Source organism: Scyliorhinus torazame, chromosome 4, assembly GCF_047496885.1.
Source record: "Scyliorhinus torazame isolate Kashiwa2021f chromosome 4, sScyTor2.1, whole genome shotgun sequence".
Classification (NCBI taxonomy): domain Eukaryota; kingdom Metazoa; phylum Chordata; class Chondrichthyes; order Carcharhiniformes; family Scyliorhinidae; genus Scyliorhinus; species Scyliorhinus torazame.
The window spans coordinates 280,847,884-280,866,612 of NC_092710.1; the positions used below are offsets into that span (position 1 = coordinate 280,847,884).

The 18,729-nt window shown below is 44.2% G+C and overlaps 1 protein-coding gene and 2 long non-coding RNA genes across 7 annotated transcripts in view; 2 read left to right on the forward strand and 1 right to left on the reverse strand.

Moving 5' to 3' along the window:
* LOC140410976 (uncharacterized) overlaps positions 1-10,752 on the forward strand; it is a 34,391-nt gene extending 23,639 nt beyond the window's left edge. The window contains exon 4 of the long non-coding RNA XR_011940773.1: positions 9,677-10,752. This is a non-coding gene — a long non-coding RNA (uncharacterized lncRNA). The remainder of the gene's footprint in view (positions 1-9,676) is intronic.
* The window catches only part of LOC140410975 (uncharacterized), a 251,362-nt gene that overhangs the window by 29,053 nt on the left and 203,580 nt on the right, over positions 1-18,729 (forward strand). The gene's annotated exons all lie outside the window — the stretch shown is intronic.
* Positions 14,025-18,729, reverse strand: part of ascc3 (activating signal cointegrator 1 complex subunit 3) — an 813,859-nt gene continuing 809,154 nt past the window's right edge. For all 4 annotated transcript variants that reach the window (XM_072499844.1, XM_072499840.1, XM_072499842.1 and 1 more), the window contains one exon: positions 14,025-17,702. In XM_072499844.1, coding sequence (XP_072355945.1) covers positions 17,546-17,702 — 157 coding nt within the window. In that variant the 3' untranslated portion in view covers positions 14,025-17,545. The remainder of the gene's footprint in view (positions 17,703-18,729) is intronic.

The window sequence follows — 18,729 nt, forward strand, 5'->3', positions numbered from 1 at the left end:
CTAAAAGCGGTGGTCAGAGGAGAGCTGATCTCTATTGGGGCCCACAAAAGGAAAACAGAGGCCAAGGAAAGGGAAAGATTACTGGGGGAGATTTTAAGGGTGGACAGGGAATTTGCAGAGACCCCGGAGGAGGAATTGTACAGGGAGAGAAGACGACACCAGATGGAGTTTGACCTTCTGACCACCAGAAAGGCGGAGGTACTGTGGAGGAAGGCACAGGGGAGGAGGTATGAATATGGGGAAAAGGCTAGTTGCCTGTTGGCTCATCAATTGCGAAAGAGGGCAGCAGCGAAGGAGATAGGAGGAATTAGAGATGAAAGGGGAGACACGGTGCGAAGGGCAGGAAAGATAAATGAGGTGTTCAAGACCTTTTATGAGGAACTGTATAGGTCTCAACCCCCAGAGGGAGAGGAGGGGATGCGGCAGTTCCTGGACCAATTGAGGTTCCCGAAAGTGGAGGAGCAGGAGGTGGTAGGCCTGGGGGCACCGATTGAGGTGGACGAGGTCATTAAGGGACTGGGAAGCATGCAAGCAGGGAAGGCCCCGGGGCCAGACGGGTTCCCGGTGGAATATTACAGAAAATATGTGGACTTGTTGGCCCCGTTGATGGTGAGGACGTTCAATGAGGCCAGGGAAGGGGGGACTCTACCCCCGATGATGTTGGAGGCGACGATATCGCTAATTTTGAAGAGGGACAAAGATCCGTTGCAGTGCGGGTCCTATAGACCTATTTCACTATTGAACGTGGACGCCAAATTGCTGGCAAAGGTACTGGCATCGAGGATAGAGGACTGTGTCCCGGGGGTGGTGCACGAAGACCAGGCAGGGTTCGTAAAAGGGAGACAACTGAATGATAACGTGCAACGACTATTAGGGGTGATAATGATGCCCCCAGTGGAGGGGGAGGCAGAGATAGTGGCGGCAATGGACGCAGAGAAGGCATTTGATAGGGTGGATTGGGAGTATTTATGGGAAGTGTTAAGGAGGTTTGGGTTTGGGAACGGGTTTATTAGCTGGGTTAGACTTCTTTATGGGGCTCCAACGGCAAGCGTAGTTACAGGTCGACATAGATCGGAGTATTTCCGACTATATAGGGGAACAAGACAGGGATGCCCGCTGTCTCCATTGTTGTTCGCGTTGGCAATTGAACCTCTGGCCATGGCGTTGAGAGACTCCAGGAAATGGAGAGGGGTGATTAGAGGGGGAGAAGAACACCAAGTCTCGTTATACGAGGATGACCTATTGTTATACGTGTCGGACCCAGCGGGGGGAATGATAGAGGTTATGTGAATTTTGAGGGGGTTCGGGGAATTCTCGGGTTATAGGCTAAACATGGGGAAGAGTGAATTATTTGTGATACATCCAGGGGACCAGAGTAGAGAGATAGAAGGCTTGCCGCTAAGGAAAGTGGAAAGAAACTTCCGATACCTGGGGATTCAGATCGCTAGGAGCTGGGGAACCTTGCACAGACTTAACCTGACACAGCTGGTAGAACAAATGGAGGAGGACTTCAAGAAGTGGGACATGCAGCCTCTATCGCTGGCGGGCAGGGTGCAAGCAATTCAGATGATGGTCCTCCCGAGGTTCTTATTTGTATTTCAATGTCTCCCTATATTAATCACCAAGACCTTCTTTAATAAAATAGACAGGAGCATCACAAGCTTCGTGTGGGCAGGGAAAGTCCCGAGAGTAAGGAGGGGGTTCCTTCAGCGTAGTAGGGACAGAGGAGGATTGGCACTACCGAACTTGGGCGATTACTATTGGGCCGCCAATGTGGCAATGATACGTAGATGGATGATGGAGGGTGAGGGAGCGGCGTGGAAAAGACTGGAGAGAAAGTCCTGTAAAGGGACGAGTTTAGAGGCGCTGGTGACGGCGCCGCTACCGTTCTCACCTAAAAAGTCTACCACGAACCCAGTGGTGGCGGCAGCACTGAATATCTGGGGACAGTGGAGGCGACAGAGAGGGGTGCGGGGAGCCCTGGTGGGGTCCCCTATCAGGAACAACCATAGGTTCGCCCCAGGAAGAATGGATGGAGGATTTCAGAGCTGGTACCAGTTGGGAATTAGGAGGGTGGGAGATTTATTTATAGATGGGACTTTTGCGAGCTTGGGAGCATTGGAGGAAAAGTATAAGTTGCCCCGGGGAAATTTCTTGAGATATATGCAGATGAGGGCGTTTACTAGACAACAGGTGAGGGAATTTCCGTTGCTCCCGACACAGGGGATACAGGACAGGGTGCTTTCAGGGGTGTGGGTCGGAGAGGGCAAGGTGTCAGAGATTTATCGAGAGATGAGGGAAGAGGGGGAGGAGTCGGTGGGCGAACTAAAAGGAAAGTGGGAAGAAGAATTAGGGGAGGAGCTAGAGGAGGGTATGTGGGCTGATGCCCTAAGCAGGGTGAATTCCTCTTCCTCATGCGCCAGGCTTAGCCTGATTCAATTTAAGGTGCTACATAGAGCACACATAACGGGAGCAAGATTGAGCAGGTTCTTTGGAGTGGAGGACAAATGTGGGAGGTGTGGCGGGAGCCCGGCAAACCACGCACATATGTTTTGGGCGTGCCCGGCACTGGAAGGGTATTGGAAGGGAGTGACGGGAGTGATTTCGCAGGTGGTGAAGGCCCGGGTCAAACCAGGCTGGGAGTTAACTCTATTTGGAGTTGCGGAAGAGCCGGGAGTGCAGGAGGCGAAAGAGGCCGACGTTGTGGCCTTTGAGTCCCTAGTAGCCCGGCGCAGGATCCTACTTATGTGGAAGGAGGCGAAACCCCCCGGACTGGAGGCCTGGGTAAATGATATGGCGGGGTTCATTAAACTGGAGCAGATAAAGTTTGCTCTGAGAGGATCGGCTCAAGGGTTCACCAGGCGGTGGCAGCCATTTCTCGACTACCTAGGGGAACGTTAGAGGGAAGACAGATGACCAGCAGCAGCAACCCGGGGGGGGGGGGGGGAGGGGGGGGGGGTTAGTTTAGTTTAGGTCAATAGATAAGGGGGTTTTGTTACTACAGCCTTGGTGAGCTGGAGGAGAAGTTCGGGCTCCCCCCGGGGAACACCTTCAGATATATGCAGGTAAGGGCATTTGTTCAACGGCAGTTCCCACTGTTGCCACCATGCAGGGTCCAGGGCAGGGTGCTGTCGGGGGTATGGGTTGGAGAGGGGAGGATTTTGGCAACATATCAGGTGATGCAGGAGGAGGAGGAGGCCTCGGTGGAGGAGCTAAAGGGTAAGTGGGAGGAGGAGTTGGGTGAAGAGATTGATGAGGGGACGTGGGTGGATGCCCTGGGGAGAGTGAACTCTTCCTCCTCTTGATTGAGGCTCAGCCTCATACAATTTAAGGTGCTGCATAGGGCTCACATGACCGGGGCAAGGATAAGCCGGTTCTTTAGGTGCGAGGACAGGTGTGTTAGGTGCTTAGAGAGTCCAGCAAACCACACACACATGTTCTGGGCTTGCCCAGCGCTGGGGGACTTTTGGAAGGGTGTAGCGAGGACGGTGTCGAGGGTGGTAGGTTCCAGGGTCAAACCGGGCTGGGGGCTCGCAATATTTGGGGTGGCAGAGGAGCCGGGAGTGCAGGAGGCGAAAGAGGCCGGTATTCTGGCCTTTGCGTCCCTGGTAGCCCGACGAAGGGTTCTTCTTCAGTGGAAGGATGCGAGGCCCCCAAGCGTGGAATCTTGGATCAACGATATGGCAGGGTTCATTAAATTGGAGAGGGTGACATTTGCCTTAAGGGGATCGGTGCAAGGGTTCTTCAGGCAGTGGTAACCGTTCCTAAACTTCCTGGCAGAGCGTTAGAAGATGGTCAGCAGCAGCAACCGGGGGGGGGGGGGTTGTTTCGTTTTTCTTGAGTGGGCGTGTATATTTGCTTTTGTGTTGATGATTGCTGTTAGTTTATTATTTATGTATATGGGGGGTGGGGGGTTGTTCTTTTCTTTCTGTATTTTGTTGTTGATATTTTGTGAAAATTTGAATAAAAGTTATTTTTAACAAAAAGAGAATGGAGGAATCTCTCCTCCGTGAACTTGTGCCAAAAGCAGTCACATGCAGGGTGTGTGTCGTCAGTGTATGTGCCGGGTGAGTGACCTGCTCTCTGCCGCTGCTTCTGGTGGGAAGACTGCATTGTTCGCATTTAAAATCCGGTCGCGGAGCACATTCTTAAATGCCAGCCACAGCCGTTGGGCGCTTCGCCCACGATTTGGAATGCTGTGACCGATCGCTCCGTGACTCTCCCAACACCCGCCCATGGGTCACGACCGCAGTTTGAAAAACCCTGAGTTAGAAGATGCAACTAAAGTGTGGCTGTGCCACCAGTGGTTGAATTGTAGAATAAGAGCCTGACTGGTTTACAGAGACATTTTACATTATAAATATGAAACGAGGAAATTACAATTGCAAGTGACATAAATGTGTGACAAAACGTGACAAGAAATAACATATAATGTATGATAGAGATGTGGAGGTCAGGATCTAAAGTAAGATGGATCCCAGCGAGTATCTCATATGGGAACGGATTTATAATTAGAAAATGTAGGTTATTTAACTTTAGGTTAACTTTCCTAACCTTGGGAGGCACTGTGGCGCAGTGGTTAGCACTGCTGCATCATGGCGCTGAGGATCCGGGTCACTGTCCATGTGGAGTTTGCACATTCTCCCCGTGTTTCCGTGGGTCTCACTTCCTCAATCCAAAAATGTGCAGGGTAGGTGTATTGGCCATGCTAAATTGTCCGTAACTGGGGGGAAAAAAGAATTGGGTACTCCTAAATTTAAAAAAGTACTTTCATAACCTTATCATAAGTATATACCTGAAGGAAGATATTAATGTTAGACTATTCAGTCATTTGCATCTTGGTTTCAGAGGCTAAATGCAAACTGGATGAATTTGTCATGGTGAAAATGCTCACTACAAATATGTAGAGGCTTTATATTAATTTTGAAGTGATTTTTTAAATCCTGCCTGCCACTTCCCAACATCCTGACAGATGTAAGTAACACCCAGTGACAACAAGGGGCAGGGTTGTTATGTAATCCTGTTCTGTGCTGTACTGTTCTATGTTCTATGTAATGAAAGCTAAATGAAAGGTCACAGAAAGGGCACAGTAATCTTGGGATAATTATATATTCAGATGTTTAACAATCATTTCTCATCATTCCACCCCCCTCTATCACTCCTCACCAAACCCCTTGCACCCCACATCCCCACCCTCACTCTTGCTGGTCCTTAGGTTCTTTTCAGCCTTTGTGTGAAAGGTTCCAACATGCTTACTGACACCAGCCACCTTTCTAGCGAGAATTCTGACAAGCCTCTGTGGGGGCTAAGACCCATTCCAGAGCGGATGTTCTCCGCTTGTCCACAACCAAAATGAAAAAGATGCTTGCTTGGACAGCTTATCTGAAGTGTTAATGCACATTCCTGAGCCACTAAGGTAAATGTTTGGAGGAAGCAAAAATCTGCAGGTTGATACCTCATCTCACAAAGTTTAAAATCTTGTACTCTTTCTATTTGCATCCTGAACACCATGACAAACATGAAAATCAGCCCATAGCATAAATCTCAGACTGATTCTGGAAGAGGAATATGAATTCAGTGGTGTGGAAGGGAAATTAATGAGTCGCCAACTTAGAAGCATGCTGAGAAATGCTTGACTATATAGTTTAACACTGCTTTTGAACAAAAGTAAGTAGGTTAGGTAGCATAAATGAAATACTGCTTAATATTTTGGTCTCGGACTTATTATGATAACACATTGTCCTCCGAAAGATAACAAAATGTGTACTCGAGTTGTTTTTAGCCAAAGGCAAGAACATACGTACTACATATTTCATCTTACATACTTTCCAAGGTCTATTTAATATAAACATGGCTGTTTACTTCAAGCTGTTATTTCAGACTGTAAGATACGCTTCCTTCAATCGAATCTCAGAGTGTGGTGCACTGGCTATGCAGCTGGAACATTCTCTCTCCACAAACATATTTGTGCAAATAAATTTCCTTAAATCGAACCTCGAGGAATTTGTCTTTATTATAATTTCCACGACAAGTGGATAATCTGGGATTTATATGATACATCTAATTGAGAAAGGTCTACCAAGCGACAATGGGAAAGTTTCATTCAGAAGTCATATAGCTTGTCAGTCGCTGGGTGATATGATTTAAAGAGGGAACGTTCATTCCTTGTGCAATAGTTAAAGTTTAGCTTTGTCATAATGCATTATTCAATAAATACACAAATTAGTTGAATAATCAAATAATTTTATCCTATTTACATTGTTCTATCAGAATGGTATTTTCCATTTGCTGGAGATAAGGGAATTGGAGTTTTGGAGGACATTCCTTGTGAAGACACACATTATATTCTGATATGGCAGTGCAAGACCTCTGTACTCCCTCACTTCTGTTCTCTTGCCATCTCTGATTTTTATGATCACTCCATCATTGTTTGCCATGACTACAAACACCACGGCCCTAAGCTCTAAAATTCCTACTCCAACCCTCCCCACTTTTAAGACACTGCTCTTTGACAAAACCTTTGGACACCTGCCCTAATATTTCCCATGTGGCTTGGTGTCAAATACTGTTTATAACACTCTTGGGAAGCGTCTTGGGATGTTGTACTATTTTAAAGGCACGACTTAAATGCGCACTATTGTTGCAAACCTCACCCTACAGAACAGGTTTCAGTTCATATGCCTATGCAAAACCCTTTTTTGTTGTGAAACCCATTGAATATCAAGCCATTTTTTCCAGTCGGTTGACTGACCTCATCACGTCTGGTGATCTTCCATCCATGGCCTCCAATTTCACAGACCCCCAACCTTGCACAACCCACTTTTACCTCCTGCCCAAAATCCACAAACACGGCTGCCTTGGTAGACCCATCACATCAGTCTGTTCTTGCTGCACAAAACTAATTCCTTCCCACCTTGACTCCATCGTCTCTCCCCTAGCCCAGTCTCTTCCCACCGACATTCATGATTCATCTGATGTCCAGTGTCATATCAACAATTTTCAGTTGCCTGACACTAAATGCTTCCTCTTCACCACTGGCCAATCCCTCTGTACCTCCCTCCCCACCAGGGCAGTCTAAAGGCTCTCTGCTTCCTCTCTGAGAAGAGGCCCCAATGGAACCCATCCACCAACACTCTCCTCCACCTGGCTGAACTCGCTCTGTCACTAAAAAAAATTCTTCTTTCATTTGTCTCACTTCCTGCAAAAGGCGTGGTTGTAGGTACCCACAAGGGCCCCAGCTATGCTTGTCTTTTTGTGGATCATGTGGAACATTCATTGTTCCAGTCCTACTTAGGCCTGCTGCTGCAGCAACTCTTTTTCCATTACATCGATGACCATATCGGTGCCCTCGTCTAGGCCTGGGAAAGTTTATCGATTTTGCTTCCAAGTGCTTTCTGCTGTGAGAAACAGGAAGTGAAACTACTTGTCTCCTTTGATGTGGTGAGGAGCTGCCAATCATAGCAAGAGTGTTTATAAACATTGCGGTGAGCTTTGGAGGAAGCCTCTCACACATGTAGCAGCTGCTGCTTTAAATATTTTTGTCTGAGGCAGGTTCGGAAAGGGTAAGTGAAATTGCAGTGATATTTCATTGTACCTCCAGGACAGATTCACGCTCCTTTGGGAGAAGTAGTTTCTCCTCATCTCTGTTTTAAATTTGCTGCACCTTATCCTGAGACTATGACCTCTCAATCTAGAATGCTATTCTAGAATCCACAACTACTTTATCCATACTTTTTATCATCCTATATAGCTCAATTTGATCTCCCCTCATTCTCCTAAACTCTAGAGGTGTAGGCCTAAACTGCTCAATCTCTCTTCATTAGACAAACCCTTCTTCTCTGGAATCAATCTAGTGAACCTCCTCTGAGCTGCCTCCAATGCCACTACATCTTTCCTCAAATAAGGGGACCAAAACTGTGCACAATACTCCAGGTGCGAGGGCAGCACGGCGGTGCAGTGGATTAGCCCTGTTGCCTCACGGTGCCGAGGTCCCAGGTCGATCCCGGCTCTGGTCACTGTCCGTGTGGAGTTTGCACATTCTCCCTGTGTCTGCGCTGGTTTTGCCCCCACAGCCCAAAGATGTGCAGGCTAGGCGGATTGGCCATGCTAAATTGCCCCTTAATTGGAAAAAAATTAATTGGGTACTCTAAATTTATTTAAAACAAAATACTCCAGGTGCGGTCGCACCAATGCCTTATACAGTTGCAACAACATTTCCTTACCTTTATACTCTATTTCTTTTGCTATAAATGCCAACATTCCATTCTTTATCACCTACTGTACCTGCATGCTAGTTTTCTGTGACTCATGCACAAGGACACCCAGATCCCTCTGCACCAGAGCACCTCAAAGTCTCTCCCCATTTAGATAATAAGTTGCCTTTCAATTTTCCTTACTAAAATGGATGACCTCACACTTATCCACATTGTCTCCATCTGCTACATTTTGGCCCACTCTCCTAACCTATCTATATCCATTTGTAAGGTTCTTATTTCCTCATTACATCTTGCTGTGCACCTATTTTTGCGTCATCTTCGAATTTGTCTATAGGACCTTATATTCCTGTATCCAAGTCGTTAATATAGATTGTAAATAGCTAGGGCCCAAGGACCTTCCTACCTTTCCTGAACACCTTGTTTCCGGAACATTCGTTACCCAGTCCTGCCTTTTTGAGAGTCAGGCTTCCATAGCATCATCTTGGTGCCATCTCTTACCCATGTCACTCTCACCTCCACAATTGTTGTCTTCCCCTCAAATAATCAATGTCCAACATACAACTTCTGGCTTTTCTGTTTTGAGAAGGCGGCACAGAACTCCAGCGAGAGACAGGGAAGGTGGGGGGGGGGGGGGGGGGGGGGAGGGGGAAGGGTGCGGTGGAGGGGGGGGGGGGGAGGGGAGGGGTGCGGGGGGGGTGCCTTGGGATGGGGTGGGAGGAGATTGGTCTCCATTATTGACACCCCATAGCTACTAGAAATGAGTGTCCATCTGGCTGACTGTGAAAAGTAGCTCTTGTTCGAGGAGGCTGTAGATGTCACCAGTGGCTTTGCATGAAAGCCCGAGCCTCATGAAGCAATGCTGCTCACACATGTTAAGAGATGTTCTTTTTGGAAATTAAGTTAGAAAATTTAATATTGTATCCATAAAAAAGTTTTATTTTAAAAATAACCAAGCCTTATTTCTTCCTGCAATCACTCCTGGAGCGAATCATTTTTTCCACAGTCTGACAAATAAACTAAAATATTAGGGTTTCAGTCCAGTTTCCCAGTCATTATTGGGGTCTAGTCTGGGACTGTAAAAGCTGGAGAGAACTGGAAATAGGATGACATTTATACTGTTGTTTGCGTGTGTGTATGTGGGGGTGGGGACATGGAGAAGTGGGGCCAACAATAGGTGGAGATTGACAAAAGAAGATGTTGTGGACAAAAAGACAAAGGGAATGTAAATGGTGGTGATAATGACTAAGGGTTCAAATAGTGCCACTTTAAGAGATGAGAATGTTTTAATGGCAGGATAGGAGTAAGCAGCATTTTGCAATCTAAGATTAAGGGTAAATTGTATTTAGTACAGCATACCAAGAGAAAAGGGATGTGAAGAACAGGTCAGAGGCAGCCACCAGTGGAGCTTATTATTTTTGTGCTCTGATTCTACTCCAACACCATTTCCTCTATAATCATAGAATCGCTAGTGCGGAAGGAGGCCATTTGGTTCATTGAGCCTGCACCAACCCTCCGAAAGAGCACCTCACCTCGGTCCAATTCCCCGCAACACCACTTGACCTTTGAACACCAAGGTTCAATTTAGCATGGCCAATCATCTAACCTGCACATCTTTGGACTGTGGGAGGAAACTGGAGCACTCGGAGGAAACCCTGCTCTTGCTCATGTATTTGCTTTGCTTGGCCCCTTGTTTTGCACTGTAACCAATCATTGTTTGTCAATGTACCATTTGCCAAAATTCTCTGTGGATTATTCTTTTGTCTACTATGTACGTACTGTGTATGTTCCCTCGGCCGCAGAAAAATACTTTTCACTGTACTCCGGTACATGTGACAATAAATCAAATTAAATCAAACCCATGCAGATACGGGGAGAACGTGCAAATGCCACCAGTCACCCATGGCTAGAACTGAACCCGGATTCCTGGCGCTGTGAAACAGCAGTGCAAACGACTGTGCCACCATGCCACCCAATGACTGTAGATGTAAAATATTTATCAGTGGGTGACAAGGTTTTCTAACATATTCTTCACAAATTTCTATAAACAAACATTCCCTCCAACATTCATTATTTAGTTTTCCAGATGTGTATGAAACATTTGCTTCAACCTGATGGCTGAGATTAAAGACGTTTTTAAACCAAAATGTTCTATATAGGTGAACAGGCGAATGATAAACACTACTTGCTTTTTAACCAGAAAGAAATTTGAATCATGAGGCAATTTCAGTAATCAGTTCAGAATGGAAAATCACAACTTGTAATCAACTAAATTAGTTGTTTTATTGAAAAGAAAACATCATGAATTCAATCTCCACTTTGTTAGAAAGTCATATTGATTAAAAGAAATCTTGCAAATCCACTCAGATTCAAAGGAATTCAATTCATACTAATCCACACAGCGTGTGCTGGGAAATTCTGAAAAGCAAAGGATGTGTTTAGGTGAAGATATCTAGTTTGATCTCAATCGTTTTAGACGCCAAGATATTGAAGTAGAAAAAGTTATTAAAAGGCACAAAGACAACTTAGTGTAAAAATGTAATATAATTGTGAAATAGGTAGTTTTGTTTTCTAAATCTTAATAATATTAATTGTTTATTGTCACAAGTAGGCTTCAATGAAATTACTGTGAAATCTTGTTTGAAATCTTGCTTAGAAATTTCAGTTACCAAGGGGATAAATGACTATTCTTTTTATCAAAATGCATAATGATGAGTAAATTTTTATTCTAAATGTGTACAAATGGATTTTGACAATATGTATGGCTACAAATTGTGACAAAACAAGTGTAATTTGTGGACAGGAGCGTGTACTCCATGCAGAATTATATATATCCAAATGTATGGACACACATAGAAATTTCCTTCTATGCATTTGAAAGATAGTTCAATTTATTGCATGCAACATCCTAACTCCTTCTGAACTTGGTGAATACGAATCCCCTGCCATGGTGTTCTATCACTGACCAGAAAATTAGCTGAAGCAAATATGTAAACACTGTGACGACAGGAGGTCAGAGGCTGGGAATTCTACAGCAAGTAACTCACCTCCTGACTCCCCAAAGCCTGTCCATCATTTATGAGACAAAAGTCGGGAGTGTGATGGAATACTTTCCATTTGTCTCGATGAGTGCAGTACTAACAACACTGAAGATGTTCAACACCATCCAGGACAAAGCAGCCCACTTGTTTGGCACACCATCCACCACCTTAACCATTCACTGCTTCCACCACTGGTACACAGTGGCAGCAGTGAACACCATGTACAAGATGCAACTCACCAGGGCTCTTTTAATGGCACGTCCTGCGGCCTCAATCACCAAGGGAAGGGCAGCAGATGCATGGGAACACCACCTGCAAATTCCCCTGTCACACTCCCTCCTGACTTGGAACTGTATCATCATTCCTTCACTGTTGCTGGGTGAATATTCTGGAGTTCCCTCCCTAACAGCATTGTGGGTGTACCTGTAGCAGCCAACTTTTTATTATTCTTTTATGGGATGTGGATGTCGCTGGCAAGGTCAGCATTTGTTGTCCCTGTCTAATTGAACTGAGTGACTTGCTAGGCCATTGCAGATGACAATTAAGAGTCAACAACATAACTGTGTGTCTGGAGTTGCATACAGACCAGATAGGGATGGTAGATTTGCCTTTCCTGAAAGACATTAGTGTACCTGATGGTTTTTACAACAATTGATGATAGGTGTCATGGTCACTATTACTGAGACTAGCTTTGAATTCCAGATGTATGGTATGATAGGTATTTGTTGCAGCAAAGGTTAGAATCCTGAGTTTGTGTGTGTAACTGCTGCAATCATGTTTGAAAATAAATTTTAGTTTGAAAGGTAAGCATATATTGGGAGCCAGGGGTGCAATTAAACCATTATAAAATGCTAATGAAGGGTTGTTTGGATTAAGGAGATTCCCTGTAGAGTTAATTATATTTTATCTTGGTAAGGCGATGTCATTGCTGGGTGGAGCAAAGGCACTTTGCAGAAAGCAGTTCAGTTTAAGCTGAATGAAGCTGTGGCCAGAAGTCAAGCAGTTTGCTTCTCTCGGCAGTTCAGAAAAAGAGATTAACAGCCTTTAAAACAGTGCAGATTTGTCTGAGAACAAGGGGGAAGCTGAAACAGCTTCTGAAGACATACATTTCTGCATGGTTCTGACAGGAGTCTAGTCTTGTCTTTAAAGCAGTGCCAAAATATCTTTCTTTCACAAAGAACATTTCTGTAAAGCAAGCATTCCTGAGTGCCAATGGTTAAACAGTGGATAGAGAGCTGGAAGTTTTTTCCTTATTGTTTAAGTGGGAATAAAAGATAGCAGTTAAGGGTATTGTATTCACTGTATTGAGTAGTATTGTTTAAGAATTTTAATAATGTGTTAGCAAGAAAGTTTATTTTAATATACCATATCCCTATTTTTTTGTGTAATCACTCCTGGAGTGAGGTATCCTTTCCAGTCATACAAAATTAAAATAAAATATTGGGGTTTCTGTCCATTATCCTAGCCAGTTGGGGGTTGATCTGGGATCATAATACTGCTGTGGTGGGATTTGAATCCATGATCCCACAGCATTGTCCTAGGCTCATGAAATACTAGTCACGTGATTTTACCACAATGTCACCATCGACTCCTGGAGTGTTACAAGAGGTGACTCACCCTCGCTTTCTCAAGGGTAATTAGTGATGGGCACAAAATGCTGGCACTTGTGAAAGAGTTAAAATAAAATCCAAATATGGGAGGCAGAACTTGTAAGCATACAATTCAAATATATTCATATTTGTATTGGAAACTGAGCAGTATTTCCACTATTGTTTGATTGATTGAATTGTCACATGTACCAAAGTACAGTGAAAGGGAACGGCAAAGGGAACGTACACAGTAGACAAAAAGAATAATCAACATAGTACATCGACAAATACTGATTGGGTACAGTGCGGCATAAGGGCCAAACAAGGCAAATACATGAGCAACAGGAGCATAAGGCTCGTGAATAGTGTTCTTGCAGGGAACAGATCATTCTAAGGGAGAGTCGTTGAGGAGTCTAGTAGCTGTGGGGAAGAAGCTGTTCCTATGTCTGGATGTTTCTTGATTTGGATTATGAGTGATCGAGGAATTGTTTTCACAGCAACACTTCCACCCAAATTTAAAATGAACCCTTGCAAAGCCAGTATTTAATTGCAGTGCGAAAATCAGTCAAATAATTCCCACAGAGCAAGCTGTACAGACTCAGTAGGATTTCCTTTTACACAACTGGTGTAGAAGAGGAGAAAAGCTGCATTGTACAGAGAAGAGTTGATCAGACCAATAATAAGCAGTCAGCTGAACCACTGAATACACTCAAACCAGTGAATATTGAAACATGAGATCATAATGAATATATCTTTCTTGAAAAGAATATCCCCCCAAAAATACAGTATTTTCACTTGCATCTTAAGAATGTATATTACGAGATGAGGGATAGCGTTATAGCATTAGTACCACCTTGTTTGAAACATGCAGTTGTGGGGGAGTATCCTGCAGGTCTGAATCTGCCTGTGTAAGGTAAACTTTCAAAAAATTAATTCCTGGGATTTGGGTGCCGCTGGCCAGCATTCATTGCCAGTCCCAGAGGGCATTTAAGAATCAACCACTTGTGGATGTGATTGCAATGTTTAATGCAGTTTGTTGTAAGTACAGAACAGGAGCAATATCTTGTGACTGCGATTACAGTTTAATATAAACTTTGCTCCCTTTGAGCACCATGGATTTTACATTAAAAGGTTTTAGTTTGTTGAAGCATTGATGCACCATCAATTACTCACGAGGCAAGTTGTAGGAAACAAAGTAATGGTTTTAATACTCTAAGATGTAGCCTGTCTGCTGCTGAACCCAGACTGGAGGCAGGGCTACAGATCAGTCAACTATATGCAACACCCAGTGGGGCAGAGCCACGGAAGAACAATATATAACACAGTAACAATGGAACAAACAGTAACAGAGTATACAGCGCTGTAAGTAACAGTGCAACAACAATAACAGTGGTTCACCACATTCACCCCGTTTAAAAACAAAAGTCCAGCGGGGGTGAAAGCGATGGTAATGGAGGTAGACGGTGGAGGGTCGGGTGGGGAACCAGCGGGTGCCAGGTCCCGGAGGGAGACTGTGTCCTGCCGCCCGTCCTGATGTGCCACGTAGGCATATTGTGGGTTAGCGTGGAGAAGCATAACCCGCTCGACCAGGGGATTGGTTTTGTGCTTCCAGAGGAGGACAGGCCCTGTGGCTGTCAGCCAGGGTGGGAGCGAGACCCCTGAGGTGGACTTCCTGGGGAAGACAAACATTCTCTCGTGAGGGGTCTCGTTGGTGGCGGTACACAGAAGCGACCGGATAGAGTGGAGTGCATCGGGAAGGACCTCCTGCCAGCGGGAGACTGGGAGACCTCTAGACCGTAGAGCCAGGAGGACGGCCTTCCAGACCATCGCGTTCTGCCTCTCCACCTGTCCGTTTCCCCGGGGGTTGTAGCTGGTAGTCCGGCTTGAGGCGATGCCCTTGCTGAGCAGGAACTGCGCAGCTCAACACTCATGAACGAGGAGCCCCGATCACTGTGAATGTAGGTGGGGAAACAGAACAAGGTGAAGAGGCTGTGCAGGGCCTTGATGACAGTGGCCGAGGTCATGTCAGGGCATGGGATGGCAAAAGGAAAACGTGAGTACTCATCAACGATGTTGAGGAAGTACGCGTTACAGTCGGTGGAGGGGAGGGGCCCTTTGAAGTCGATGCTGAGGCACTAAAAGGGGCAGGAAGCCTTCACCAGGCGTGCTCTGTCTGGCTGATAGAAGTGCGGTTTGCACTCCGCGCAGACCTGGCAGTCCCTGGTCATGGTCCTGACATCCTCGATGGAGTAAGGCAGGTTGTGGGCCTTGACAAAATGAAAAATACAGGTGACCCCCGGGTGACAGAGATCGTTGTGGAGGGTCCGAAGTCGATCTACTTGTGCGCTGACAGGGCATCTGGGGGCTCATTGTGCTTCCCAGGACGATACAAGATGTCGTAATTGTAGGTGGAGAGTTCGATCCTCCACCTCAGAATCTTGTCGTCCTGATCTTGCCTCGCTGTGTATTATTGAACATGAAGACAACCGACCGTTGGTCAGTGAGGAGATTGAATCGCCTGCCGGCCAGGTAATGCCTCCAATGTCGCACAGCTTCCACAATGGCTTGGGCTTCTTTCTCAACGGAGGACTGTCGAATTTCGGAGCCCTGGGGGGTACGGGAAAAGAAGGCCACGGGTCTGCCTGCCTGATTGTGGGTAGCGGCCAGGGCAAAATCAGATGCATCGCTCTTCACCTGGAACGGGACGGACTCGTCCACAGCGTGCATCGTGGCCTTGGCAAAGTCTGCCTTGATGCGGTTGAAGGCTAGGCGGGCCTCAGCCGACAGGGGAAAAAGGGTGGATTTGATGAGTGGGCGGGCCTTGTCCGCATAGTTGGGGGCCCACTGTGCATAGTGTGAGAAGAACCCCAGGCATCTCTTCAGGGCCTTGGGGCAGTGGGGGAGTGGAAGTTCCAGGAGGGGGCGCATGCGGTCAGGATCGGGCCCTAGGACTCCGTTTCCCACAACGTAGCCGAGGATGGCTAGGCGGGTCGTGCGGAAAACGCACTTCTCCTTATTATACATAAGATTAAGGAGCTTGGCGGTGTGAAGGAAATGCTGGAGGTTAGCATCATTACAACCTTAACTTAGCCAGTTCCACTTGCCTCCAAGCTCAGCCAAAACAACCAAGATAGTGAACCTTTGCTTCTGTCACTAGACTGCGCAGTTTTGAAAATTGAATCAAATGGGACTATACAACCACACCCTACTTCTGTGTTAAGTTTTTTAAGTCTTACTATTAACTGATATTTGGCACTTCAAAAAATATGAGGCAGATTTTTAGCATTAGTATCAGCGATTTGATCAGCAACAATTCAAAACTAAAACATTTCACTCCTTTAGTTTGCCATCCCGATGTTGCAGATTGTGGTAGAACAGATTCTAAGTTGTGTGCTTTACCATACTCCATCTCAAGTACATTCATAAGCGAATAAATGTCAGGTACAGTACTGGGAAAATAACTATATTTTTAAAAAGACAAACAAAAGACTAAATCGAATGAAAAATGGTTTGTTTGAATAATTATGTTACTCAATTGCTAACCTATTGGTAAAAGCAAAATCAGGAAACCAACGCAGCTCTTTTCTGTGGCAATGAGCCATTAAATATTTAAAACAAAAGACAAATTAGTTTCATTACACAATACTTCAATTGTTACTCAATATGACAAAAATGCAAGACGTGTATTGCAATAAAGTTTAATGATTTTGTATATTTGCAATCAACAGATCAAACTCATATTTAATGCAGATTTCCTTTTTTGAAGTAACTACCAAATCTTTCTTGTGCTATGCAAGTATTTTGGCACAACTTAATATTCACAGATACAACTAAATTGATATTGACAAATGAAGTGTTGCAACACTCACTGCAGAGAAAGGTTACTAGGTATAACCTGACCCCATGGTTATGAATGTGTCAAGTATAGCCTTCATGTTACCATGGAAATGAATAACCTCTGCACTCAGTCAATACGGGAATGAATTTTCAATCACAACTTGCCTTTAAATTACCTTATTTACTTTCCCATCATACAGATAGAGATTTTTAAAAAATATACTTTAAATTCAGAACAAAAAAATTGTGCTGATTGCAAAGGCATCCATTTTGCCCTGCTGATATTACTGATGAGTTGAGAGCTACATTCAAAATAATTTACACTATACAGAACAAGCTTTTAAATACACCAGTACAAATCACAGGAGCTAAATAAAAGTCCCTGCTTTATTAATTATAAAGAAGAAACTAAGTTAATTTCTTTATCACCTAAGTAATCATATTGACTGACGGCAGTAGAGATAACTTTGTATTCAATGAGTGAAAGCCATTTTAATTAAAAGTAAAATTTACTAAAAAAATTAAAAGTGCCCAATGACTTTTCGACAACGCCAGATGTGTAACCTACATAAAGTAATATAGAAGGAAGTTATGATTCTCAATGGATAACTTTCAGCTGGACTATATAAAGAGTCTCAAATTATCTAGCTGCAGCTTTAATCTAAAATGCAAATTTACATAAGGCCACCAAGCTGTACAGATGAATTATGCTCGAGGTCACCTCAGCTGCTATTTGTAATTTCCATCGAGTCTGAGGTTAGAAGTTGCATCTACTAAGGCAAATATCAAGTAATTTCAGTACGCTCCGATACACCGGCACAATCTGTGCTGTAAGATCTCTGCTCTCGGGTTGTTCACCACTAAATCAGTCATGTCGTGCCACTGTCAGGTCACTCCTGGCATCAGAGACCTCGGTGTTGACCTGAGCAACAATGCTCGCTGGTATCACGTCCAAATAAATGTCATACTGCTGGTCCATCCCCAGATAGCTATCATTCATCAGATAGAGAGTGTAGATATATCTTAAAACAAAAGAAAAACAATACATTTCTTAAAAACTTCCTTCACTCTGAATGACGCAAACACTGAAAATGCTAATGCACAAAAATGCTCTTACTAGGACAATAAATTTTGAACATAAAGAATTTGAAAACAATCACCATATTTCACTGAATTTGTATGCTACAGTTGTCTGAAATGGTAATTGTTGAATAATACTTTCTTACTTTAGTGAAATATGTCAAAATACATAAAACTAATTTAAGTGGTTTCATTTTGAGATTTGTGTCCTTTCCTTATAGTCATCAAAAATGCTTCTTTTTCTTAAAGAAAAATTAAGATTCTGTTTGATTAAAAATCGCTTCACATTCCAAATCTAAAAATATAGTTTATCCTAATTCAATTTTACCAAGATACTGATTTACTTTCACACTCTTAGCACCAAATCTTTACTTATGTTTATGATGGAGAACCTTGCAGAGTACAAGAATAAAGAAATAATGATGAATTCATACAAGGTATTTATTAGGCCATTAGAGATCTTCAGCCTTTGATGCCATCTTACAGATAGGGTATTAAAACTATACGGGATAGATCACCATGTAAGGAACTATTAGTTAGAGGACATTTTGAGATAATGACACTATTTCGACTGGATTAGAGAAAGCTAGGAGGAGATTTTCTTAATGTTTTAAATGGTTTTAAAATTATGAAGAATTTTTGAGAGTTTTAAGAGGAAAATATTATTTCCGCTGGTTGGGGAGTTTATTGTGTTATCAGTTTAAATAGTTGCGAAGAGAGTGAGAGGACACATTAAGCGAAATGCTGCTGTACAAAGGGTTTCTGGAACATAAAGGAATGCTGTCACATGCGCTAGTTGAGGGAGAGAGCATTGGACTTGTTAAGGGAAAATTGTATATTTTTAAATTCATTCTCAGGATGTGTCCATTTCTGCAAAGGCTGGATTGGTTGTCAATCCCCGAGTAGTCCTTCGTGAGCTGCAGGCAATTTGATGCAACTGAGTGGTTTAAAAGGCCACAATAAGGCACT